Raw genomic sequence first — 25974 nt, 5'->3', positions numbered from 1 at the left:
TATTGTTTGTAAAAGTTGACGTACCTGTAAATTATTACCTAAGTACTGCTAATTATGATTTTACAAAAGGTTTGTATAAAAAAACCCCTCATGTTTATATGGTCACTAAAATGGGGGAAAGCCCGTTGCTTTAAACGGTGTTTTAGCCACTTTATTGATATTAATCGAGAATAAAATAAAAGTGTAAAAGATGGAAATCTCTGAGGCAGGGCAATAATTTCAAAGGAATAAACCACCAAGCCAGTCGTTCACAACCATTTACAGACTTTGGGCATCCATGGTTCTTTGGCTGTAGCACGCAGTCTATAGCCAAAAAAAAAAAATCTCTGCCATCTGTAATGGTAGAATGGTGAAGGCACACCAAGTAGGAAATAAGTGGTCAGATTCTTAAAACTTGAACCCTTTGATCTTTTAAAATGTGTGTCACAACATTTTTGAACATGCAAATGTTGCATTCAATTTCCAGGCAAAAAACGGCATATGTTCCAGAATGGGCCTTAATCGCACAGTTTTGATGTACACAGGAAAAAGAAACTGTAGTTTTTAATTGAAGTAAATATTATAGTTGGTATATAGATGTGAAAGATGTTGGTAGTGTATAGATCAAGTTTGAACCAGTTGTCTAGGATTGCACATGACAGTCATACTATAATAGGCTTCATCGTTCTTCTCTCTTTGAAGCTCACGGTTTGCAGCTCCTCCATTCCTTCTGTAAATGTTATAGTTTGCAAGCCACTTTGCAACCAAACTCCACCCCAGCTCTTGTGTTTCATGCTGTATGTGACTTAGTAACATTGCTTGTTTAAAAATGTACATCTAACAAATGGGTGCTCAGCTGAAAATGTACACACGGGGGGAGAAACAATGGCTCGCACAATGGGCTTCAGTTTCACCCATTTATTGTGCTTGGTTGTCTTCAAACACAAGTGAGCTAATGTAGTTTCTAGTTGGACCATGAAGATTTGGGTTTCAACATGTCTGTTGTCAGGCAGATTATTTTTTGGGGGGCGCATGCAGCTTCAGTATAGATTGCATCACTATACAGTCTAAAAAGCAGCGGCGCTTGAAATGTCAAAATCTTTGTGGTGCAATAAATCTGTAAATCTAGAGCATTGTGAGAGCCGTTGATCTTCCCTTTCATGCCTGTCGCTGATATGTTCTGTTCTGTTTGAAGGGTTGGGAGGTCCCAGAACAGACGTACAACCAAATATAAATTACACCTTTTTTTTTTTTTTTTTTTTTTTTTAAATTTGTCTTCAGTCTCCCTTTGATGGAAAATGAGCGAGACACTCAAACCTCCCGAGGACTGTATTGACTGCATTCCTTATGCAAATGTAGTGTTTGAATCTCGCTTAATCAGAACAGGTTGTAAACTGGTGACCTTTTCACAGGAGAGGAGCAAAAATGACTTCATATTCATGAAGTGTGCTAGTTTGGATTTGATCTTTCCCTTGATATTGTGTGGTTTTTTTTGTTTTTTTTTTTTCTTTGTATAATCTCAGACATTTCATTCAAACAGTGATTTCATATTCTCTCCATGTTTCAGTTAAAAAGACTTGTGCGGAGTTGGACTTTGTGTGTGACAATGGGCAGTGTGTCCCGAAGCGGTGGCACTGCGATGGGGAGCCAGACTGTGAAGATGGTTCTGATGAGAGCTTGGACATTTGCCGTAAGTACATGGGTTTTCGATGAACACTGCGCTACACCAACAGTCAAGTGTTTCATATTTATTTTAGTTGCACATTTAACTTTTGGTAAGAATTTACTCTTGAACCAGTAAGCTGTTAAAGTGGAAACTTTCAGTTTGTAAGAATATTTGTCTAAACGCCTGATTATCTCATTAGATTAACCTTACTTTATTGTAAATTTGACAATGCAATAAACATGAAATGTCACCAACTTTAAGGTGGTGGTGGTCATTTCAGTGTGCTGTTCGGTCTGCAGCCCCATGGAAATCTTGTAAGAAAATCGAGGCTTGGCCGTAACAAACAGGAAGGGGATAGCGCTTTTAGTTTTCCCCAGCAGTTAAGAGTACGGTTATTATAAAACCAATGGGGCAAAGAATTGGTCTTGGGGTCTAAATCAGCCTAGATGGCACACAGTGAGAGCCCCAGAACTGAAGTCTTTTTAGTGCTGAGTAAAAGGCTTGCATGCTGCAAGATTGATTATAGTTCCTGCTGTATCTGCCGCTGGAGAGAACACTGCTGTACACAGGTCGGTTACTCCTGTTAATTTATAAATTACTTGGAGGAAAAATGGGTTCATTCACAGGTTTGCACAGCAGCCATCACACAGATTAAGATTAACAACAAGGAACAATATCATGAACATTAACGTGTGAAACCTGAGCTTGTATAAACATCTCTCTCAGGAGGTTGAGCAGCATGAGATACTTTAATTCTGTGAAAGACACAAACTGCAGTGAAAACTGTAGGTTCAGCCCCCAAAAACAGCGAGGATAAACTGACCTAAAAATTGTTTGTCCAGCCTTCTTTGGCTCACATCCTTGTGACTGGCTCACATCAGCCACAAGGATGTAGGCCACCACAGACAGGTCGGCCTTCCTCCTATGGGGTCGGGGCAGACACAAGCACGCATCACACTTATAGCAAGCAAGCAAAATGTTATTTTTATACCACGTTTTAGTTGAGGTGGAAGTCCATTGTCACCCCAAAAAGCACAAGTTGCACTATATGAATTATGGAAAACAGAATTGATGTGTAATTAGCTGAATTAATAATAGAATCATAACCAGTGATAATAAAGGCAACAGACCATTTAAAAATGACACAAGTAAAATTATCTCACAAACCCAAATTTGATGTAAAAATAATGGCTCGTCTGCCTTTTGTGTGGTTTTAAACGCTAGTCTTCAAATGTCTGTTATCAGTTAGTCTGTTGCTCCAGCAGCTTGGTGCATGAAAGCTAAAGTTGCTTCCCCATAACTGGTCGTGACCGGGATCCCAGAACGTGCATTAAAAACTAAGTGAAAATTAAGTGAATTCTAAGATTAGAGTTGACAGTTGAAGCACCATGATCAAATGTCTCTATGCATGTTAGTTTGTATGTTTGGTTTGCTGCCTGGTACAGTATTAGGTTTGCATTGGCTCAAGGAGCTGCTGGTCCTGTAATGCCCATTTGAGGTCCACCTTTTACAGTATTAAAAATATGCTTGCAGCCTGGAACAAACTTTTTTGGGGGGGGGGGACTTGTCACTGAACCAGCCATCTCTGCTGTGTTTGTCATTTGTGCATCTTGGTGCATTAAAGTGACTAATGTCTTGATGTGGTTGGTGAAGTTTGTGCTTCAGTTATAATGGGTGAAATTGATGCTTTAAAAAAAACCCAACTGTTTCTTACTCTGCACTAATTAGCTGGTTTAAGATTTCATCGATGTGGCTTAGCACTGATAACATTTGCTGATAACAGTCCCCACACTTGTCCAAAAATGGTAACTTCTAGGCCCCAAAAACCAACAGTTTTTAAAAGTTGAGGCTTCAAAATGCAAAGTGTATAATCAGCTGTCCACATCAGGGTGACTGACCGTTTGTGCTCTACAGTCCTTCATAGATGTATGGCAAAATAAAAGTTCAAAAGTACTAATTTAAAAAAAAAAAAAAAAATCCTTGGCCAGCATTTAATGAAATTGAATTTGCACATTGAAATGTATTCAAATAGTGCAGCAAGGTGTTCCCGATGCATAACTTTCTACAGATTTTAACTGGTTAAAGTTTCATACCTGCCCTTTGTGTGAAGCTAAAAAACTGTGGCTGAACTTGTATTTTCAAGCACAGTTGCCTTTAAATGTGCTCTAGCACAAGTAAACTTTAAGGTTTCCATGAGGTCAAACGGTTTGGTTTTTTTTTGGGGGGGTTTGTTTGGTTTTTTTGTTTCTTTTACTATTCACTTTGAGATGCTTAGTCTTCCTGCTGTTCCTAACAGATGCTCGTGCCGCTGCAGAAATTCAGCGAGGTACTTAAAAGCAGTGAGGGAGGAGTCCCCTACAAGCAGTACTGTCAAATAAATAAGTTGTTTAAATGGGAAAGCTGCTGTGCTTTAAATGTTGTGCGACATGAGGTCTCACCAAGGCGCTTGTTGAAATCAGATGACTCATGATGATGCTCTTCAATGAATCACTTCTGTGCTGCGTTAATGACAAATGGACTTTGGTGTCTCCTCAGGTGTATAGATAAACATCAGAGTGGAGATGAAAGTGGTTTCACTGCAGCTTTAAAATCTTGATTGCAGATGATAAAAATGCAGAAAGTATAGCTCATGAATGCTGCTGCAAGAGAATACTGAAACCCTGGTCTGGCACACATCAACACCCTTCCTTTGATTATTCTGCTTTAAACATATCAAACTGCATTTTAGTCCTAAACGGACCCTGTTTGCTGAGAATTCCTGTTATGTCATTTCTGTGAACTAGAATTTAACTTGACTTGCATGACGGTGAAGGGTGGAATGAACTGAGTTTTGTTGTGGGGGTTTAAATTCAATAAATGGACTAAAACAATGACTTTACAGTTACAGTATCAAACTTGTTACAGACATGACTTTCAACATTGGGGGTGGGTGGAAAACGGAAGCGAATGGTACCAATTATGGGACCAGGCACTAAATTTAACTTGGAACACTGGGTGTCCACACTTCTTTTGTCAGTGTTTGGAGTGAGATTTGCTGGGGCAGCAGAGCGTTTCAGGTGTCTGACAGGGTTACGCACCAGCTCTGAGTTTTCACAATGAGCACTCGTGTGTCTGGTATGGTCCCTTTCCTCCCACTGCAGTATTTCAACTCAGCAGGTTCAGTGCACAAACCTGAAAACGATACGAAAGTAACAACCTCTAGCAGAAAAGCAACATCTTAGAGTTGGGGCCAATCCCTTCTGCCCTCCTGTGAGGGGATGTTTGGCGCTCTCTGCCAAAACAAGAGTAGGACCCGTTGGGGAGTTGTTTCAGCAGCGCAGTTGTTCCAAGCCATTGGCTGTTAGGTGTTGCCAAGGCTCCAACCAAATTTCTACAGAGTTAGAAAGACAAAGTGGGTGAAGTGAAAACAAAGACTTTTAGGCCTATAAAATGGAGAGAAATTCCACTGTAAAGTCGTCAGTGAAATTAATGAAAAAGAATTAAATCTCGAATTCATCCCCTGTGCATCAGTTCAAACCTTGAAGTGACTTCTTTTGTTTAACAATGGTTGTATTATACAGACTTGGCTGACCACCTGCTGTTATCCATTCAGAGTAACTGCAAATCAGTGTATGGCTTCCCAGATGGGACAAATGAGAACTAGAATGTCTTGGAATACTAAGCAGTCAGGTTGCGTTGGATGAATTGAAGACAAACCCTTCTCTGTATATTTGACAATAAAACATGTATTCTTGCCTGTGCACTACATTTTGACCCAGTGTAAAGCAGATCATGTTGAATGTGACAAAGAAATGATTAGACTAGTTTGGACAGTTATGAGGTTTCAGTGTTCTGGCTAAAGCAAACTAATGTTGGGAGTAACAATGTTTTCTTTTTACTTAACTGCCAACTGTAGTGAAGCAAGTTGACATGGCTGAAAAGATCCAACAGTAGTTGTGCTTTCTTTCAGTCGCTCCACTGTTCACCCGTGACGTTCAGTCAAAAGGCAGAAGCCTGATGGATGCTGGTTTGAACACCTGTTGGGAAGCTTTTGTTACTTATAGTAACACAGCATGTTGTGGTGACACCATTAAATATAATTTGACTTCTGCTGAATCTTGTCAGCTCCACAAGCCAACGCAGGTTTGGGAGGTGCAAGAAAAGGAGAATATGGTGACTGTAAATGACAGCAGGATGCAGCAGTCGAAAGACTAAGGGGAAAAATGACTTGCTGTTTTTCTTTCACTGTATTTATCCTGGCACTGTTTAGTTTTGGCTTAAATAAAAGCAAACACATAAGTGATGTCATCTTAAAGGCCTTTGTTACACTTTAATTATTTTACTAAATAACAAAATCAAGCTGAACTTTGTTTTTTGTTTGGTTTTTTTGGGGGGGGGTTAACCCATAAAATGATTCGGGGACTTCATATTTTAGCACTGGTAATGAATTTGTACCAGATGTATCCAAATGGCCATAACAATGTATAGGAGGAGGAGGAGGAGTAGTAGTAGTAGTAGTAGTAGTAGTAGTAGATAAGTAGTTATAGGTCACCAATTTTTAAAAGTATCAATACTCAATGTAAACAGTAAAAACTGACATTGGACATTATTTTACAGTTAATACAAGAGCGTGAAACCCCATTAGGGGGTCCAAAGGACACGAAGGGACAGCCAGGCAAAACGCTAAAATAATGGGGGTGCAAACAAGGTTAGTGAGCTGCCGGTTAAGAGTATTTGGGAGAGCTTTCAGAACTCAAACCCTCCTGTCAAAAAAGTTCTCATTTTGAAGTTGTGCATATAGTGTCTGTCTATCCATCCACTAGCTTGGTTACAAGATGCAATTACAAATGCAACATACATAGCACATAAGTATGCCAGCAAGCAAATGTTAGAGGTCTGCATTGCAACATTATCAAGGTTTGAGCATGCTACACAAGACAATGGAATAGAAAATATTTATGAATGGGAACTTGTATATAACTGGTTTAAAAATTCACATTCATAAATTATTTATAATCGGTGGAAAGAGGCGTTGTTTGTGTATTTATGAACTTTAACTGACGAGTTGTTAGTTAGTAGTTGAAGTGGTGAGACTCTACTGTAGTAACACATTTGAGGACAATAACAACCCCAGGATAAACAGGAATGTTGGCAGGTGTGAGTATGGCCCTGGGGGGGTGCCACGTTCCCAAGTTTAAGAACAAAGTAACTTTAAGTTGCCATTCACTTATTTCCCTTTTTTTTTTTTTTTTTTTTTTTTTTTTTTTCCTCCTTTCTCCCCTGATTGAAATCATGAAACTCATCTAAGTGTTTCTCTCTGAAATCAGCTTGAGCTTTTGTAGGCTTTATGCACTACAAGCTTTTGTAGAGTATGTTTCACTTGGAAAAGTGTCTCGGTCAACTGAAGGTCTTGAACGGGATACCAGTTTGCAGTCTGTGTGAGAGAAGTTCCAGTCATAACTACAGTGGTGTACGTGCCAGTCAACACTGCTACTGTAGCAGTTATCTCTGTACTGTTTGACCAGCTGTTGCACATGACTTTACAGCAGGGAACAGAGTGACGTCCGTCTGAGTGGCTACATGCCTGTTTCTCCTTCACATTTGCATGAAGGACTTTTGTACTGCGGTTGCACGTTCAAGAACCGTAAAGACAAATGGACAACACAGAGCTGCCATTTGGTTTTTGATTTAATCAAAGAATTAAGTCAAAGATTAAGCCAACAAGTGTTTTGTTTGTGAGTGTACATGAGTTTCAGTTTTCAAGACTTTTTTTTTCCCTCAGATTCCATAAGTCCAGTTCGATTCAAAACAAGAGTTTGATTTTTCATTGTTCAGACTTTACAGAGTTAATAAAATATAAAGAATTTTGAGGCAATGGTAATGGAGGTTTTACCTGGAGGCAGTCATTTGCCACAAAGGTTGGAAGGAAGGTTCCAAATGGAGTTTGTTTCTAAGCCAGCTTCACTGCGGAAACATCACTAGTTTAAACTATAAATTAAAAAATGAAATAAAATTGTCTATATAAAGGGAGAAGGAGCCTTTGTAGGCCCCTATAAAGGCCTCCTTAGGCGAAAATGTTAATGAGAAATGTTACTATGTCATTTGCTGTGAAACTACCAGAATCTTAAAATGCCATGATGCAAATTTTGTTCAGCTCCAGTTGTAGTTTCTGTTGGAATTTACCAACTGCTAACTCAAATTTGACTTCTTCAGTCACTTCATTTTTGTATACCTTGCTACTACCTGGTTGGATAGGGATGGGAATGGAGAAGCAGTTCTCTACAAGAACTAGTTCCCAGTAGTGCAAGTAGTTCAATTTCTTGGTCTTGTTAGTTGGCTTGCCTATCGATTCTGCTTATTGGTTCCACTTCCACCGCAATCAGCTGATTTCAATCCATGTGTCTAAGGGGGAAAATGATAGCATGGTTTATAGCATGGACGAGAGCGTGGTGCATCCAGGACAAACTACATTATTCTGAAAACACAATTTCAGCTCTCTGCAATTATCTGCACGGCCAGCCAGCATGCTAAAGCTAAGCTAGCCAAGAAACCAGAGTGATATTAAAACTGCATGAATGCTAACCCCAGCCCAGCAGATGCCAGCATATCAGTGGTTTCTGAAAGGCTCAGGTCAGCCTGTCTGGCACCAACAAGCATGCCGCATTCAACATTCAAATTCAGTGAAATGACCTTCATTCTGATGCAGACATCAAACCAGCCTGCTCAAGTACTTTATGTGTGCATGCAGTGTACACACTATGCAGAAACTTGTACTCTACTGATTAATGGAACTGGAACCTTTCACCCTGTATTCTTAAGAGTGAAGAGGAGACTGCAAAATCAACTAGTCAGTGATGGGGATAAGTGTTAGTGCGCACAGTGGCTTCTGTGCACTGTCATTATACAGTGTGCAGCTGAGAGACCAAACTGGGTTCAGAATTATGTCAGTATATCACCAGCCTGGCTTATCACCCAAACTACAATTCTCATAGTCAATAATTCATACATCTGTGGGAGTCACTCTTCTATTCACCTTCATCTGCTGCTCCACCGAGCAGCTCTTATCACAGCACAGCCAGTTTTATGTGCATGCTGCTTATCTCCAGTGTGAGATGAAGGGATAAGAAGCAAACTTGATCTTGAAGCTGAAATTTTATGGAAGAAAGTATTGTTAGGGGAATATGTACCCTGGGGGAGAAAAAGGGGCTTCCTAATAATTCAGTAGGATTCTGAGTCGCATTTCTGCAGATGGAATTTAACCCCGTTTCTGGCCATGAAGGGGATCGTATTGTATCAGTAGCTGGCTTTGTCAACTTTTTTTAATCATCTACTTCATTTTCAATGTTAAAACCAAACCAAGACAATGGAAAAGATGATGTACAGGGTGGGCCATTTATATGGATACACTGTAATAAAATGGGAATGGTTGGTGATATTAAAGTCCTGTTTGTGGCACATTAGTATATGTGAGGGGGCAAACTCCTCAAGATGGGTGGTGACCATTTAGAAGTCGGCCATCTTGGATACAACTCTTGTTTTTTTTCAATAGGAAGAGGGCCATGTGACACATCTAACTTATTGGTAATGTCACAAGAAAAACAATGGTGTGCTTGGTTTCAACGTAACTTTATTCTTTCATGAGTTATTTACAAGTTTCTGACCACTTATAAAATGTGTTCAATGTGCTGCCCATTGTGTTGGATTGTCAATGCAACCCTCTTCTCCCACTCTTCACACACTGATAGCAACACCGCAGGAGAAATGCCAGCACAGGCATCCAGTATCCGTAGTTTCAGGTGCTGCACATCTCGTATCTTCACACCATAGACAATTGCCTTCAGATGACCCCAAAGAAAAGTCTAAGGGGGTCAGATCGGGAGACCTTGGGGGGCCATTCAACTGGCCCATGACAACCAATCCACTTTCCAGGAAACTGTTCATCTAGGAATGCTCAGACCTGGCACCCATAATGTGGTGATGCACCATCTTGCTGGAAAAATTCAGGGAACGTGCCAGCTTCAGTGCATAAAGAGGGAAACACATAATCATGTAGCAATTTCAAATATGCAGTGGCCTTGAGGTTTCCATTGATGAAGAATGGACCCACTATCGTTGTACCCCATATACCACACCAAACCATCACTTTTGTTGTTCCAACAGTCTTGGAGGGATCCATCCAATGTGGGTTAGTGTCAGACCAATAGCGGTGGTTTTGTTTGTTAACTTCACCATTCACATAAAAGTTTGCCTCATCACTGAACAAAATCTTCTGCGTGAACTGAGGGTCCTGTTCCAATTTTTGTTTTGCCCATTCTGCAAATTCTGTGCGCCGATCTGGGTCATCCTCATTGAGATGCTGCAGTAGCTGGAGTTTGTAAGGGTGCCATTTGTGAGTAGCTAATATCTGCCAAAGGGATGTTCGACTAATGCCGCTCTCCAGTGACATGTGGCGAGTGCTACGCTGTGGGCTCTTGCTGAATGAAGCTAGGACAGCCGCTGATGTTTCTTCATTAGTGACGGTTTTCTTGCATCCACATTTTTGGCAAATCCAACACTGAACCAGTTTCACGAAACGTAGCAAGCAGTTTGCTAACTGTAGCATGGGAGATGGGTGGTCTCGTAGGGTGTCTTGCATTGAAATCTGCTGCAATGACCCGGTTACTGCGTTCACCAGATATCAACATAATTTCAATCCGCTCCTCACGTGTTAACCTCTTCGACATGTCAATGGCTGTGAACAAAGAGAAACTTGTAAATAACTCATGAAAGAATAAAGTTACGTTGAAACCAAGCACACCATTGTTTTTCTTGTGACATTACCAATAAGTTGTGTCACATGGCCCTCTTCCTATGGAAAAAAAACAAAAGTTGTATCCAAGATGGCCGACTTCTAAATGGTCACCACCCATCTTGAGGAGTTTGCCCCCTCACATATACTAATGTGCCACAAACAGGCCTTTAATATCACCAACCATTCCCATTTTATTACAGTGTATCCATATAAATGGCCCACCCTGTACATTCTGACAGATTAACCAGGGGAAAAATATTTGCACCGTAAACATGAAAGGAATATCAACACTGATGCAGCAAAATCATATTTATACAACAAAGCTGTTGCTGTTCCAGCAAAATGGATTATGTAACAGCTTGCAGTTGTATGGTTCTTGAGGTGTTCTGAACATCTGACTTTGTTTTCAGTCACACCTCAGTGCAGCATAACTTTGGCCCAAGCCCTCAGTCTCTCACAAAATGTGACTTATTGTCATTGGGGGCTGGCACGAATGAACCTAAAGGTAACTGAGTCGCTGCAGCCTGTAGATGATACTGTGATTTTGTTCATCACGTAAACATGATGTGCAACGTTTCCTAAACCCATGTAAAGAAGTTTACATTCTTACCTCGGCTTACAAAAGCACACAGACAGTTGAGCCATCTCTACTTAAATTGGTCCTTTTTAATATCCAGGTAGAATACAGAATTCATTGGAACAGCACCAGCAGTCAGCTGGACGCTTAGTGGTACATTTTGGCCTTAGTGACTGCAGCAGAACATCTCTGCTGTTCTGTCTTTACATTCGATTTCCTGTGTTGCTGCTAAAGGGAGAAAACATGTCATTTACAAAACACAAAATATGTTAAACATTTAAAAAAAAAATATATGTATGACGGAACATGAAAATATCTAAGGTCTGTTTTTGTTTTCTTTCCGTACAGACATGAGGACATGCCGGATGAATGAGTTTAGCTGTGGCGCCGGCTCCACCCAGTGTATCCCAGTCTTCTGGAAATGTGACGGCGAGAAGGACTGCGACAATGGCGAGGACGAGGTCAACTGTGGTAGGTGGACGCTGTTTGGCTTGGAGTGCACATGACTTCAATTGATTTCAAAAACTGGCTATTCATTTCTAAATCCATTTGAAGTGATGAGGATATTGTTCAGTATACTTGAAATCCTTTGGGATTTAAAACATTCCCAGGTTGCCATTAAACGCTCGTTGTGTAGTTTGTCACGGCTGAGCAGTGACGTCTTCATTTCTCCAGATGTATGTTTGCTGTTCATTGATGAGCACCGCGATGCTGAGAGCCGCAGAAATGCTGTCATGGACTTAATGAATTGAGACAATCACTGTGAAGCCATTTGAAGTCTCCTTTAGAGCTGCAGCTCAGTAGTTTTCCTTGCCATCTCATTAATATCACAAGTGCACATAAGAAGTTCTTGGTGTGTCTCAAAGTACTGCTTATTACTTGTAACATTTGGTTTCCAGCTCTTATTGAAGTACTAAAACTGCTTCTAATCGCCATCATCAGTTTGCCTCCTCCAGCTTGCCTCCTCCAGCTGTTTATCCTAAATTCTTGCATAAACACACTAACGGCTTTTCCTGCACAACCCGGTCTGAACGATAACTCAATCTGACAGTGAAGCACCCTGTAGACATTGATTTTTAATTAGGGCAAATGATTACTTTTCATACACATTAAAATGGCTTGCATACTTTTAAGCCATAATATCTTGGAAGATTTTAATAATCAGCTTTCCACATTTGTGCTGAGTGAATGACTTTCTCATGTTGTCTAAAAGGTGCCAATTTTGAGCATTAGCACGAATGTGACACTAGACACATCATTGTTTAAATACTGCTTAGTATCAGCTGAAGACACTCACAGATGCTCAGCTACAGTTAGTAGCTTGTTCCTGTTGAGTCTGCACCCCTGTTGTCCTTGAACTGTGCTGAGATTTACTGCAGCGTAGCGTGCTCAGACGGTGACCTTTTTTTAAAGTGAGCTGCCACAATAGTGTAAATCAAAATCCTGCAACCTCAATGTCTCGCACATTATTGTAGCTTCCAGCTGCTGCACTAAACTAATACTGGTGTGTTATTAGAGAAAGCAGAGGTGCACACATGATGGGTTTTCCTGCTGACTTGGATGCTGTTGAGGTTTTAAAAACGGGTGCGAACTGGTCATCAAGCTGGACTTGTAAACACGAAATGCAGCATTTTAAATAGAGTATTTTGGATGTAAGTCATTAACAGGCACACAGCAAGTTGTTGACTCAGTTCTGCCATGTGTGAACTTGTCAGGACTCGGTCTGTGTGTGTTCATGTGACACATGTTTTGCTCCAGTTGAAGCGTGGCATTGTGCTTGTTAATCTGAGACATGTGCTCTGCTGCTCGTCCAGGGAAACCAAATAAGGCTGAGGCTTCAAACTTTTTACAGCTTAAAAACAATAAGCTAAACTTAATAAGATGGCCTTTATTAGTCCCACAGGTAACAGTAAACAGAGGTCATAAATAAATTCTCTTTGAAAAAATGTCTTATTACTGTTACTGCATTAAAAGTTCTCTGTGCTGTCAGTCCTTTCACAACACACTCACAATTTTCCATAAACCTCTCCAGGAAACATCACATGTGCCCCAAATGAGTTTACGTGTGCCAGTGGACGCTGCATCTCCCGGAACTTCGTGTGTAATGGCGAGGATGACTGCGGCGATGGCTCAGATGAGGTGGAGTGCGCGCCGTCCTCCTGTGGGCCCAGTGAGTTCCAGTGTGGAAACTCTTCATGCATCCCGGCCAGCTGGGTGTGTGACGATGACGTTGACTGCCAGGTAAGAGAATACTACACACTAATTTGCAACACGCACTCTGACACAATTCTTAACTGGATATGGTCCTTGTGACCCAGACTGTTTCAGTTATTTATTAATGGGAGCAGATGATTAATGGGAGTCTGAGTAAAGTATGGTAGCGTGGCAGGAAAGTGTTTTGGTGTTATGCTGATTCAAAGTAAACAGCCCGTGTAGGATAAAATCCTTATGGCGTTCTGATCAGTAAACCCGACCTTTGACCAGTGTAGATTTTTAGCTCTTTAGCTCTTTTACTTACTATGAGAATGTGTTGAACCCAGAACAACGTTTGTTTTTAGGACCCAAATTTATTAAATCTAATGAATACAACCCAGCTGCAACCTCCAGGACCAAAACATTAAGCTGACACAGATGTGCCAAAAGCACTTTCCATAAATTCTCGTGTTCTTTAAAACTGGATTTAGAATAGAATTGGCTGCTGTGTAATGATCTGTCCAAGAGTTTGTGATGAAGTTGTTTTTAGAGTGAAATTCTACTGTTAGTATCTTGTACTAATTAGAATTACAAGATACTGGTGATATCTCAGTGGTGCAGTACCACTGTGGCATCACCAGTCGCCAATAGCATCACTACTGGGCAGCAAAGGAGGTTGATGTAGTGCTATACACACTTAACGTGTGGCTCAAAAACTTGATATAATTGACATTATTTTTGACCATATTTGATCACTGACAACGTCCATCAGCACAACCATATTATGACTCCAGCTTGCTGTTCAACTGCCACAGTGCACTCCACCCTCTGATCTAAGAATGGTTACTTCTGGTACCAAAAACTACCATGACAGCAACCAAAATGCTACAGATGTAGTGCCAAAATGTGGAGTTGAAACCCAGTGGGCGATGTCACAGTTTTAACGTCTCTTTAAAACGGTCGTATGGACAAAACGGAGAAATGAATGCTGGCTCTTCAGTGGGAGCAGTAGAGGAGAGGGATGAGGGGGACGTCGGGTGCAGACAACGAGTGCGCCAATCCAGAAACTGCAAACTCGCTGAGTTAACTGGTCACAGGGCTCCTCCTGTGTCAGCATTATACACACCCACACACAAGCTGGAGGGGAGATGCATCTGCCACATGTCAGATGACACAAATCTGATCTTGCACTTTATTCTAGAGGACCATTTTGACTTGGCTAGAGAATACTGAATGCCGGAACTGAAATCTGACTCAGAGGCGCTGAATAATGCCAAACTCCATGAAATGGATGGACATGACAAATCATTTTACATCAAGATATTAAAAAAGAACCTTTGTCAGGGTTGCAGTAGGATTAGACTGTCTTAATTTGGCAGTCTGCCTCAAATCTGTCAATGGTCTGATATTTAACACCCCACCATAGTAGTTATTAACTAATACTTACAATACGTATTCATGAAGAGGTATTAAATCATTTTCTGCTCTTGTAATACTTGAGACCCTTTATATGCATAGTTAACTCAAACTTTATTAGTCTACCCCTAAAATACTGATGTGCTTCACTTGATGAATAAAAGCTTAAGCTCACTTTTTCCTTTTTATGAGGAAACTCATTCTTGTACATGAATACAATCTGGTCTCTTCTAAATCAGTCTTTTCTTTTATAACACTAAAACTTTATTTTAAGATCCTACATTGAATAGGCAAAATCTGTGACGGAGACATGTAGAGTTAGAACTCGGGTTTCCTGACTCTGGCTTTGCATCTTCACTTTGTCTTCAGGTGTTTTTTGTTGAGCCTTATGCATCTGCAGTAGTTCACATAAGTGAATGGAAATCAGTTACTTAAAATGCATGCGGGAAATGTTATGCAGGTGTACAGCAAAGATGCACAAGTTCACTCATTTCCTAAATGGGTGTAGCCTCACTGTAATGAAAGCAGTATGACATCCCTAGGCGCGCACATCTATGCACACCAGTTTTGCAAGCTTAATTTTCGCGTACCATCCAGCAGTCACTGACCTGCCTCTTACACACGCACAAATATTTTCACACACTGCAGAACAAGTTCTACGGAGTCAACGATATGCTGTGTACCCATTAATTGGCTGTGTTTATCACCGGACACAAACGCTCACACCCACAAATATTTAAAGGGCTGTGTTCAGTGGGAATGTCGTTATTGTTCCCTCTCTACTCCTCACACCCCGCCTGCCCTGCGTCAGTATTACGGAGCAGCAGACACATGCGTTCTCACACTCCATTAATCTGCTCCCATGTGAGTCGGTGACTTTGAGATGATGAAAGTGTGAGAAACTCCTTCCTGCTACTTCTCTTGATCCTGTTCTGGTCTGTTTGGCAGAGATTAATTCTAATTAATGAGCTAATCATCGGAGATCTAAGTGCTAAATGCTTCTGGCTATGTCATCTGTGACCTGTATGCCCCCTCCACCTCCAGATCATATGTAAATCTGTGTGAGAGGAACCGTGATGTGTCTGGGCTCTGTCCTTCAGTGGCTGATGGTGCAAAGCCTGGGTTTAAAGTTTTAACATGTCTCATTAGAATGATAAAATCCACGAATGGCCTTTAACATGCAGCTTGACAAAAGTTTATCTCATACACTGAAGCCAGACCCTAGGAAATAAGTTTGTATTAAAGTATTACATACCAGATGTGCTTGTTTTAACTTGTTTCACAGCTGGTTTAATAAAGGACTCCTTGGCTTTTTAGTCAGACATTGTGTCTCAGATACAGATACTTCAGATACAGTGACTTAAACATCAATTTCAGGCTGGCCAGTCGGCTTGTCTGGTGCACTGAGTCTGAGCCATCAGCTCTCCCTGCCAGGTTTACTGTAAGTCATACATTCACAATTTTGTTGAGTCGGGAGTTTGCCAACAAAAAAACTTGAGGATTATGCACTCGATGTTGCTTCTCTGCAAAATTAACTAGAGTTAACTCTAGTTAAAGAGTTCAGACCTGTTGTATTTATGAATGGTGATGGGAGGCAGTCTGTGCCTTCAGATTTTTCCTGTCTACTGGAATAATGTAAAGAAACCTTCCCCCTCAGCTCCATCATCCACAGCTGTTGATACTCCAGGATGCCTCCGTGAAATTACTTTATGGAGGCTTTGTCAGTCGGCATTATTTAAAAAAAAAAGAAAAGAAAAAAAAGTCAACATCAGTTGCTCATGTGTGGCAAACAGTGTTACACCTGGCTTGGCAAATCTTTTCTGTCTGCTTGGATCAGCTGGAGGGACTTAATGTTGCTGTACTGCTGTGCAAATTGGGAGTTTCTGTCAGGCAACTGGTGATGCTGTGGTTAATTGAAAAGGTGGCATAACAGCTGTGAATCTGTTAGCTTAACTTTTTTTTTCTGACAAGCAGTCTCAAGTCCCCAAAAACCTGAATTTTTTTTTTTTTTTTTCCCGACTAAAAGGATGAATGGTTCCCACAGGTGGGCTCTGTAGCTTTCAAAAGTCCAAAAGATGGTCCCAGAGCTGAGCCTGACACCGCTACAATGATGCTTTGTTCAACCAACACCTCAGACCTTTAAATTATGTAAAAGTACTGCAGAGTTGCACATTTAAAAAGCTAGAAGCATTCAATTTCAGTTCTTTATATAATTTGCATGTAATTTTGGTCAGCACTCTGCATTTCCAGGGGATTAATTTGAAAGCTTCAAATCTTAATGAAAGCTGCAGATGGAAAGTGTAAAACTAAATTATATATGCTAAATCAAAGAACTCCAAGGCACTCGTTTCAAATAAAATTTGGAGTGCTTTTATTCTCATGGCATGGCTGTGCTTAACTGTAAACTCAACACTATTCAACAGACAAGTCTTCCAAACCCTTCCAAAGACCACATCAAATAGAAGCAATTTGAATTCAGGATTTTTATTTTTTTTTTAAAGTCTTTTAAATTGTGTAGTGTATTTTTGAGAACTACCACTGACCAAGAAGACAAAAAATTGGCCTTTTTAGACTGTACATGTTTGGTTTTTGCTCCTGCTGGCAGTCTTTAATCTGATGATCACAAGGTCAAACACCTTGTTATAAAACAAACCTGTTTTCCATTTTAACTGGTACATACTTTTTACTTGATATGGCAGGCTCCCTTCCAGGAAATTGCTAGAAGAGGCAAGTAAACGGCACACAGAAAATTTTGCAAGCTGAAAATTTTCTGAAACAAACAATGCAAAACACTTTGACATGATCATATTACAGGACCTCCTGATTGGTTAAATGGTGTTAGTTTCTCTGTAAAGTAAATGAGTATCTGCTCTTGCGGTGCCCTAAAAGTCACCTCTTGTGTCCTAACAGGACCAATCAGATGAGTCTCCATCCCACTGTGGTCGACACCCAACACCCCCGGCCAAGTGCTCGCCCAGCGAGATGCAGTGTCGCTCAGGAGAGTGCATTCACAAGAAGTGGAGGTGTGATGGAGACTCCGACTGCAAGGACGGCAGTGACGAAGCAAACTGTCGTATGTGCACACAAGCTTTGCGTGATTCACAATCCCAAATAGTCTTTAGCTGATACTGGACAGTAAGCTGTAGTTTATCCTCTATCTGAAACAAGCAGTTTGGGCTCCTTTCCAACTCCATTTGATCCAGCGTTGTTCTGATGGGTAGCCTTTCCCAACAGCCAGTAGGTGGAGCTTCTGTTCGCGTATAAAATGAAATGGTCACACAATGATTATCACCCACCATTTTGGCGGCACTTGGCGTAGAGCAAGTACTCCTCCACATTGAAAGGAGGCAGTTCAGGTGCTTGACATCTTACTAGGATGCCTTCTGGATACCTCCTAGTTGAGTAGCTTTGGGCATGTCTTACAGGGGAAACGGCCCTGAGGCAGACCCAGGACGCATTGGAGTGAGTGTCCCTCGGCTGGCTTGGGAATGCCTTTGTAGTCCTCTGAGGGGAGGTCTGGGCATCTCTGCTTAGATCGCTGCCCCCGTTAGCCAAACGCAGACAAATGGCAGAAAGCGGATGCACACTTGGATATAGCATCAAACAGCTGTTCTAACAAAAGTGCTGAGTATCAATTTCTACAGAACAGAATAGCAGTATTGCCCCTGTAGAAAGCTTGGCTTTCACTTGTTTCATTTGGTCTGTATCAAAGGAAAATGTTTGTTATAAACTGGCTTAAATTATTTCAGTGTTAAGTGGTTTAATAAAACAAACCCTCCAGCTATGGGTGCTACACTCCTACGTTCCTTTCATTAATTACCTGATAATCTCTTTGTTGCCTATCAGTCCGATGCTCTCCACTTTAATCCATGCTGTGATTAGGATTCAGTAAAAAAAAACCAAACAAGATGTCAGTCATCTGCACATTTTTAATTGGCTTGTTTGTTTTTTTTCTTTTTACTTCCAAGAGCTTTCATGGCTGATAGTTTTAATATGGTGCTAATGAATACAAACATTATCTAGTGATGTTTTTCTTTTCACTCATCTTTGAGTGAACAGTTATCACAAATTGGCTGAGCTCAAACAAACTTGGGTGTTTTATTTATTCTGCACTGATGAATGGATTTTAAATGGTTCACTGAATATTCACAAATATTTGTCTGATCAATTTGCTGTCAGTCGGTTAAGTGTTTAATGAGCAGTCCATGTCAGCACATGTGTAACTCATGTTTGTGTCCTTGGCAGCTGTTCGCACCTGTGGGTCGGATCAGTTCAAATGTGACGATGGGAACTGCATCCTGGGCAGCAGACAGTGTAATGGCCTCAGAGACTGTGCAGATGGATCAGACGAGGCAAACTGTAGAAACAGTAAGTGCTGCGTGTTGGTGTGAATGTTCACAAACTCGTCACCTGAGTGCATTATCAGGATGTTTTGGGGTTTTTTGGAGGGGGGTTCTTCTCCAACATGCAAGTTTCCATTTTTACATCTTACTCGAGGCTCTCCTGAGGTACCAACAGTGTTTGTTTTTAAAGCTGCTGGGCATGCAAATGTTGACATTTTTTAGGGTGCTTTTTTTTTTTTTTTGAATAGTCAACCTCAGTGGTTCCTTGTTTCTTCAAAGGAAAGCTGTCACTCTCCAGGTTTGTGGCAGTTTCATTTTTGTGTCCTAATCTAGAAGATGTATATTTGGTGGGAAAACAAACACCCAATTATCTTGTTTCCTTGAGTTTGATTTTGCTTCAGTGTAGTTTTAGAAACTTAAGTGATCACATTTGTTTTGTAATATCTATTCTGACAGCTGGAAAAATTGATGAATATTAAGCAACTTCAGTTTTTTAAAGGCATTGTTCGAGGCCACCTTCTGTCCTGTGTATACTGCTACAGCGCTGAATGCTTATTTTAAACAAGTCTAGTTTTAAACCATGAGGTTGGTGAATATAGTGTGTGTGTGTGTGTGTCCTGTAAAATGGGGCTACGTCCACACGTACCCCGGGTATTTTTGAAAATGCAGATTTTTTTTTTTTTTTTTTTTTTTGTGTTTGCACCTTTCGTCCACACGTAAACGGCGTTTTCAGTGACTGAAAATGGAGATTTCTAAAAACGCCTGCCAGGGTGGATATTTTTGAAAACTCAGTTTTTGCATTTACGTGTGGACGCGAAAAACGGAGAAAACGCAGCGTCAAAGGTGTGCGCCTTTAACATCACACTGTGCGCCACGTTATTGTTTCGGTGAAATGAATTTCTACAATACTGTTAATTTTACTCTCTGCAGTGTTTAAATGCTTACATATACACACAGTTACTGTCCCTCCACACATACGACTCGGTTCTGCTTCTATGCCCCATCTTTGTTTACTATTTCCTACCGAGGCTTCTACACTTCTGATTGGCCAACATTTCTACACGATTAGGAATATATCGCCACCTGTTGTTTTGGCATGTTCCTAGCAGCGTTTTCCTTCATTTCTGCGTTTACGTGTGGACGGGATTAATTTTTAAAACGAAAACGGAAAATCTCCGTTTTCAAAAATACCCGTGGACGTAGCCTGGGTCAGGCACACACCTTTGGCTTTGAGCTTAGAAGCTCCGCCCACATGTGCTTTTCCAGGCTTTTTAAAAGGGAGAGGAGCTAAGTTTCACACAGGATAGACTGAGGACCTACAATAAGCCCCGAAGCAGTTTACTAAGTAATCCTTCCATAGTTGTATGGACCTCCTTTTGCCTTTAGAACTGCCTTTAATATTTAATCGTATAGTTGAAGTCTTTTACTTCACCACATCCCAAAGGTTCTCTTCTGGTTTGAGGTCTGACGCTAGAGGCCGTTTGAGTTCACTGTACTCAAATAGTCTCCAGTGTCACAAATTTTCATGTTCAAAAACCAGTTTGAGCTTTGACACATGGTTCATTGTCCTGCTGGAAGCAGCCATCCAATGAGTTCATTGCAGACATAAAGGGATGGAGTAGCGATACACACGCAGCCTGTGATGTTTAAACGATGCTCAGTTGGTACTAAGGAGCCCAGAGTGTGCCCAGACAATATCCTCTACATCATCGCACAACAACAAATGGTCTGAACTCCCTGCTTTCATGTTTTAATTTTGACCCCAACATCCAAATGTTGAAGGTGGTTGTTCTTCTTCCTCCTCCTTTCTCCTCCCTGCAGTGACTCAGTGTAATGGTCCAGAGAAGTTCAAGTGTCGCAGTGGGGAGTGCATAGAGATGAGCAAAGTGTGCAACAAGGTCAGAGACTGTCCTGACTGGAGCGATGAACCGATCAAGGAATGCAGTAAGTGTTCATTTTTCTTTTTTTAATTATAAAATTTAACTTTAAAAATTTAATGGGATTCATCATTACTGATTTTTCAAGGTCTGGGTCATGTCCCCATTAGGTCACAGACTTGCTCCTTTTCTCCGCAGACCAGTTTAAAAAAAAAAAAAAAAAAAAAAAGAAAAAAAGCCCCCCATATTTCTCCCACATCAGTGAGCTGCAAACTCAGAACAGTGTGAACATCTCAGTGGGGTCTGGGCAGCAGTGACTTTTAGTGGTCAAAGCATCAAGTTCCTCAAGTTCTCCCATCAGTGGCACACCACATGACCAAAATAAAAATGTTTGCGTTTTCTCCTTGTTATCATATTTTCCTGATAATCTGCAAATCTAAACAATGCTGTTAATTTCAGATGCAGTCATCCCAGAGTCTTGTATAATGTGAGAATGTCACTGCTTGTAAACGTCTTCTGATATTTTCCCAGTTGAGACTTCCAAACGTCAGTGATGTAAAGCAGTCAAACGTCTAAACTGGAGTTTCCAGAAAGCTGATTTTGACATTCACGGCAATGAAAAGATGAAACGTGTTCAGGAGATGATTTACTTTTCAGTGAGTTCAGATGTCTTTTCCCGTGGGCCTGAAAGTATCCGGGAGAGTTTATTTCAGGCAATGACATTCCTTCCTCTGTGCTACACATGGATTTATGCTGATAATATGTGGATTTTTTACGTAAATCAGTCCATGAATCTTTCATGCGTCCTACAGTTCAGGTCTAAATAATTCTCTTTCATGGATCAAACAACTCAACCAAAAGTGACTATCAGGCTTTCCACAATCAGAATACTAAATGTATGAATTTGGCTGCAGCTCAAACAGATGAAAAGATCTGCAAATAATAAAATCTACAATCACTCATGAAGAAACCTTCACAAATTTGCATGACAATTCATGACCATTTATGTAAGAATATTACAGATTATTGTACAGAACTTGTGTATATTGTCAAAATGCATATTGGGTACATAATTTATTCTTGGTGGCCAAACAAGTGTTCAGAGTGCTGAAATGGAAATGAAAAGCAATGGTGGGTTTTAAAAAACTTGATCTGACATCCTAACCCCCCCTTAGAAATGAATAACAGCTGTAGCTTGAGCACATGAAAGGATGTTCGCCTGTGGCTCATTAAGCCTTACACCTTAATAAATCACACTGTATATGCTTAATGATGGTAAATATCAGCCATCTCTGTACTGACGCTCTCTGCCTGCGGACAAACTAAAGCGCCGTGAACTGAAGTTTACGCCAACTTCTTTTAAGCTGATGCCATGCTGAGGGATTTTCTTCGGTTTGTCATGCATTTGGTTCATTTTTCTCCTATTTCAGCCTCGGGAGGTTTTTCAATACTTAGAGATTTGCTCTGACCACCCAGAAGATGCACATGTGCTTACTGTTGTGATTGCAGGGTTCTGGGAGGTCAGTCTCTCCCTGCTGTTTGGTTTATTCTCATTTATTTGTGCTTTTTAAGATTTCAACAAGCGCACTAATTACAAACTTTTTGCTGATGTAAATGATGATCACCCAAGTGCATGTTAAAGGAGGTTAATCCTGACAAGGCCAGCAGTTGTTGGTTCTTGTTGCTGCCTGTTGCTTTCATACACACGCTTGATGTATAAAGAACAAGATGAGGACATCAGAAAGCCAGATTCCTTTAATACAAGAGGTTGAAATTGCAGTTGTTGGTTTTTTTTGTTTGTTTTTTTTTTTTAAAGCAGATTTGAAAGCAATTAGGCCACACCTGTTTACATTATGGCACTGTGGTGCTCCAAAGGCCTTAACGCAACACTGGTTTGTGCCTTTTAGTTAACACTACATAAGTGTCTTAACAAACATTCCTCTGATAAATGAGTAAAAGCAGGTGCCGTCCAAAGAACCTTTACAAGGCATTTTAAAGGCTTTAAAAGGCAATAACTAGTGTCTCTCCTTGGAAGCAAAATATTAAAAATTAGGAATGGCTGAACAGTCGCTCGTCATCACTGATTTTCCATTGGTTGCTTATCTTCTGGCTACCTTACACAGTACATTGCTTCACATCCACACAGGTTACTGATGAACTACTGATGCACGTTTTAGCCTCTTTGGTTTTAAATTTTATTTTTCTTGAAAGTCATGGGGCTTTTCCATATCGTGTTCCACCCTCGGAGTCTACTAACAAATGCCAATTCGTCATAATCTTCAAACCTCTTGTGGTTTGAAGACATCTTTCAGTGAATACAATCCTTGCTTAGCTTCGACTCAGACTTCTCCCAAACCACCTTATCTTAACCTTTTTAGATCTAATTGGACACACAAGTAACCACAGAGCTGTTTCCTGTGTTCCAGATTTTAATGAGTGTCTCCTGAACAACGGTGGCTGCTCGCACATCTGCAAAGACATGGTGATTGGCTACGAGTGTGACTGCACGCCTGGGCTCCAGCTTATCGACCACAAGACCTGCGGAGGTATGCGATCTCTGCATTACACAGCTTGGTGAAAAATGCTGAAAGATAAAATTTTAAATGAGTTTTGACAACACTGCAGTATTTGGCGTTGGAAAACTATTACTCAACACGGGATGAATGTTATTTCTAAAAGGGTTCAGAAGTGTAAGACCCTGTCTGAATGTACAAAAGTATAGGCATCCTTCCAAAAACCAAACAACTTCAATACTCTGAATTCAATAATCTGAAAACTTGAAGGCTTCAGGAAAATTTCATTATGCTTGCCCTCAAATATCTAATCACAGGGGTGGGTCAGACACAGTGGGCTGGTGGTGTTGTACACTTCTGGCCTCTGAAGGGTTTGGCGTGTAATGTGATTGGGCGTGTTGTAATCTGTTTTCCTAAAAGCAGAAATCCTCTTGGTTACGTTTAGGAGGCACTGATCCGTCACAGTTCTGTTATTGAGCCAATCTTGGCCTCAAACGCTGCTTTGGATATTTGGTAAACGTGTATAATCCCATCTGCATGAACCCCACTGGTCCCACAGAGGCGTTTAATCTACTCCAGGATGTAGAATGATCACTAAACTCTGGAAAACGTTTGATAAATTTACATCTAATTCTGATGAGAGCAGCTCGTCGAGTGTTCTGGCAAAACATCAGCGGCAATTAAAGCTAGTTTTAATTTGCATTTTGTGTATTCGTGGCTCAAATCACTTTACAATCTCATGCAGTAGGAATCCCAGGAACATTTTATTTTTGAAAAGCAAGATGAATTTTCATCAATAAACACGGACTATACAGCTGTTGAGCTCCCATAGAAAGATTTGATTATTCAAACTGAGGCATTTAGCCGATTTGATAGATTAAACATGCCACACACCAGCTGTTCTTTCTTCACACACCCCTCATGATTCCCCTTTCTGCTCCTCTTCTGCAGATATCGATGAGTGCATGAACCCCGGCATTTGCAGTCAGATCTGCATCAACCTGAAGGGAGGGTACAAGTGTGAATGCCACAACGGCTACCAGATGGATCCGACCACCGGCGTCTGCAAGGCTGTTGGTGAGTCAGCAGCTGGGAGAGCTTATTAAAAAAATTAATTTCACCTCAACATTTTGATCATATTTTAGTCTGTATTGTTGGTTCTGCTACTGTCTGGGTCCCGATCTCTGGATAATAGTGTTTTGCACCCCTCGAGCAAAACAAATTTGGTGTCTTTATCCCTCTGACTGCCTCACCAAGAAAAATACAATGAAAAATATTTGTCCATATTTTCTATTCCTTTAGGTCAATAATGATATAATTATATATAGTCTCTCAAAGTATGCTCAACCAAATGGTTGAGCAGGCAGTCAAAGGGTTAAAAAGTATTGTGAAAATAGGTCTCATCTCCTGATTAAGAAGTAGTAATAGTCTGAGCTGACCGCTCAGATCCTGCAGGAATAGTCCTGAGCAATGCAACCTTGGGCTCTCTTGAAAGATTTTGGTGAAGTATCATCATCATTGCAGAAAAGACATTTCAGGATATATTCATGTACTGGGAAAAGTCACTTTGATGCTCACATGTGTAACTGTTCATAAGTGGAGACGTCTGTCCAGTACAGACCCAAAAACCTGGAGTTGTCCATCGTGATCCAAAATTGAGCCTCACTTACACCTACTTTTCACAAACAGCTGCATCCAGTGTGTCTGAGCTGCAGTGGTTTTGGATGACACTGAACCCTTACAGATTGCTGATGTGACTGAACTGGCAGCTTCCTGTCTGATCAGGGTCATGACCTTTGGTGTTCATATGATTTGCTGCCAGACAGAAAAACATCTAGTGATTCGCACTGTGTCTGAAGGCGTTAGTCTGTGTGGGAGAATTGTAGGCACTGCATTTGGTTTGTCATCACTTGTAACAGGCAGCTTTGAGCTTTTAGTTGACTAACTGCTTCAGAAACATCGAGGTAAGAGTCCTGGAAACGCACCCACAGATCTTTTTGTTCTGGGGGGGGTTCACTCAGATTCTCCGGCTCCTTTATTGCCAACAGTAATATATAGATTGCAGTCCAAAAGAACTAAGTGAGAGTTCAACCACTATATCGTGGGCTCTCACTCTGAAGCGCAGCAGGTTCACGTCATTGACTCAAAATGGTCCATAATTTGCAGATGCAAAGTAATGATGGTGCCTTTGTATGTCAAATCAGTATTAAACATTTAGGCTTGTTCGCTTATAAAAACCCACTTGTTTTAATGTCAGTAGGAGGGACATTTACAGCATATTAAGGTCCACAAGTTGAAATGGTCTGTTTCTCTTTTCTGAAAGGCTTTCAGAGTGGAAGGCAGCGTTTTATCACAGGGCTGTTGTTGGATTGCATTAGTAAATGGGTGAAGCTAATTAACTGTAAGCACAGTGATTTTAATGCAGCTTTCAGCTATGGAAAAAATCGAGCAGAATGACAATTCTGTGGAATAATGGGGAAAATGATGGGTTGGCACTAGAGCTGGGTGGTGAATTGATTTTTAAGGTGTATATTTTCAAAGCAGGCTTAGGATCACAACAATAACACGGCTGAACAATATCAGGTTTTCATTTGCAAGTCATTTTTTTGGGGGGGAGCAAGGAGTTGTGTACAACCTGAG

The 25974-nt window shown here is 40.8% G+C and overlaps 1 protein-coding gene across 2 annotated transcripts in view; it reads left to right on the top strand.

The window, feature by feature from the left end:
• The window catches only part of vldlr (very low density lipoprotein receptor), a 63358-nt gene that overhangs the window by 18747 nt on the left and 18637 nt on the right, over window positions 1-25974 (top strand). For both annotated transcript variants that reach the window (XM_031745673.2, XM_031745672.2), the window contains exons 3-10: window positions 1547-1669; window positions 11341-11463; window positions 13025-13233; window positions 17512-17674; window positions 18847-18969; window positions 20766-20888; window positions 23248-23367; window positions 24286-24411. In XM_031745673.2, the coding sequence (XP_031601533.1) occupies window positions 1547-1669; window positions 11341-11463; window positions 13025-13233; window positions 17512-17674; window positions 18847-18969; window positions 20766-20888; window positions 23248-23367; window positions 24286-24411 (1110 nt within the window). The remainder of the gene's footprint in view (window positions 1-1546; window positions 1670-11340; window positions 11464-13024; window positions 13234-17511; window positions 17675-18846; window positions 18970-20765; window positions 20889-23247; window positions 23368-24285; window positions 24412-25974) is intronic.

The sequence above is a fragment of the Oreochromis aureus genome, linkage group 7 (genome assembly GCF_013358895.1).
Source record: "Oreochromis aureus strain Israel breed Guangdong linkage group 7, ZZ_aureus, whole genome shotgun sequence".
Classification (NCBI taxonomy): domain Eukaryota; kingdom Metazoa; phylum Chordata; class Actinopteri; order Cichliformes; family Cichlidae; genus Oreochromis; species Oreochromis aureus.
Note: the sequence above shows the minus strand (reverse complement) of the source record. Positions and strands in the feature narration are given on the sequence as shown.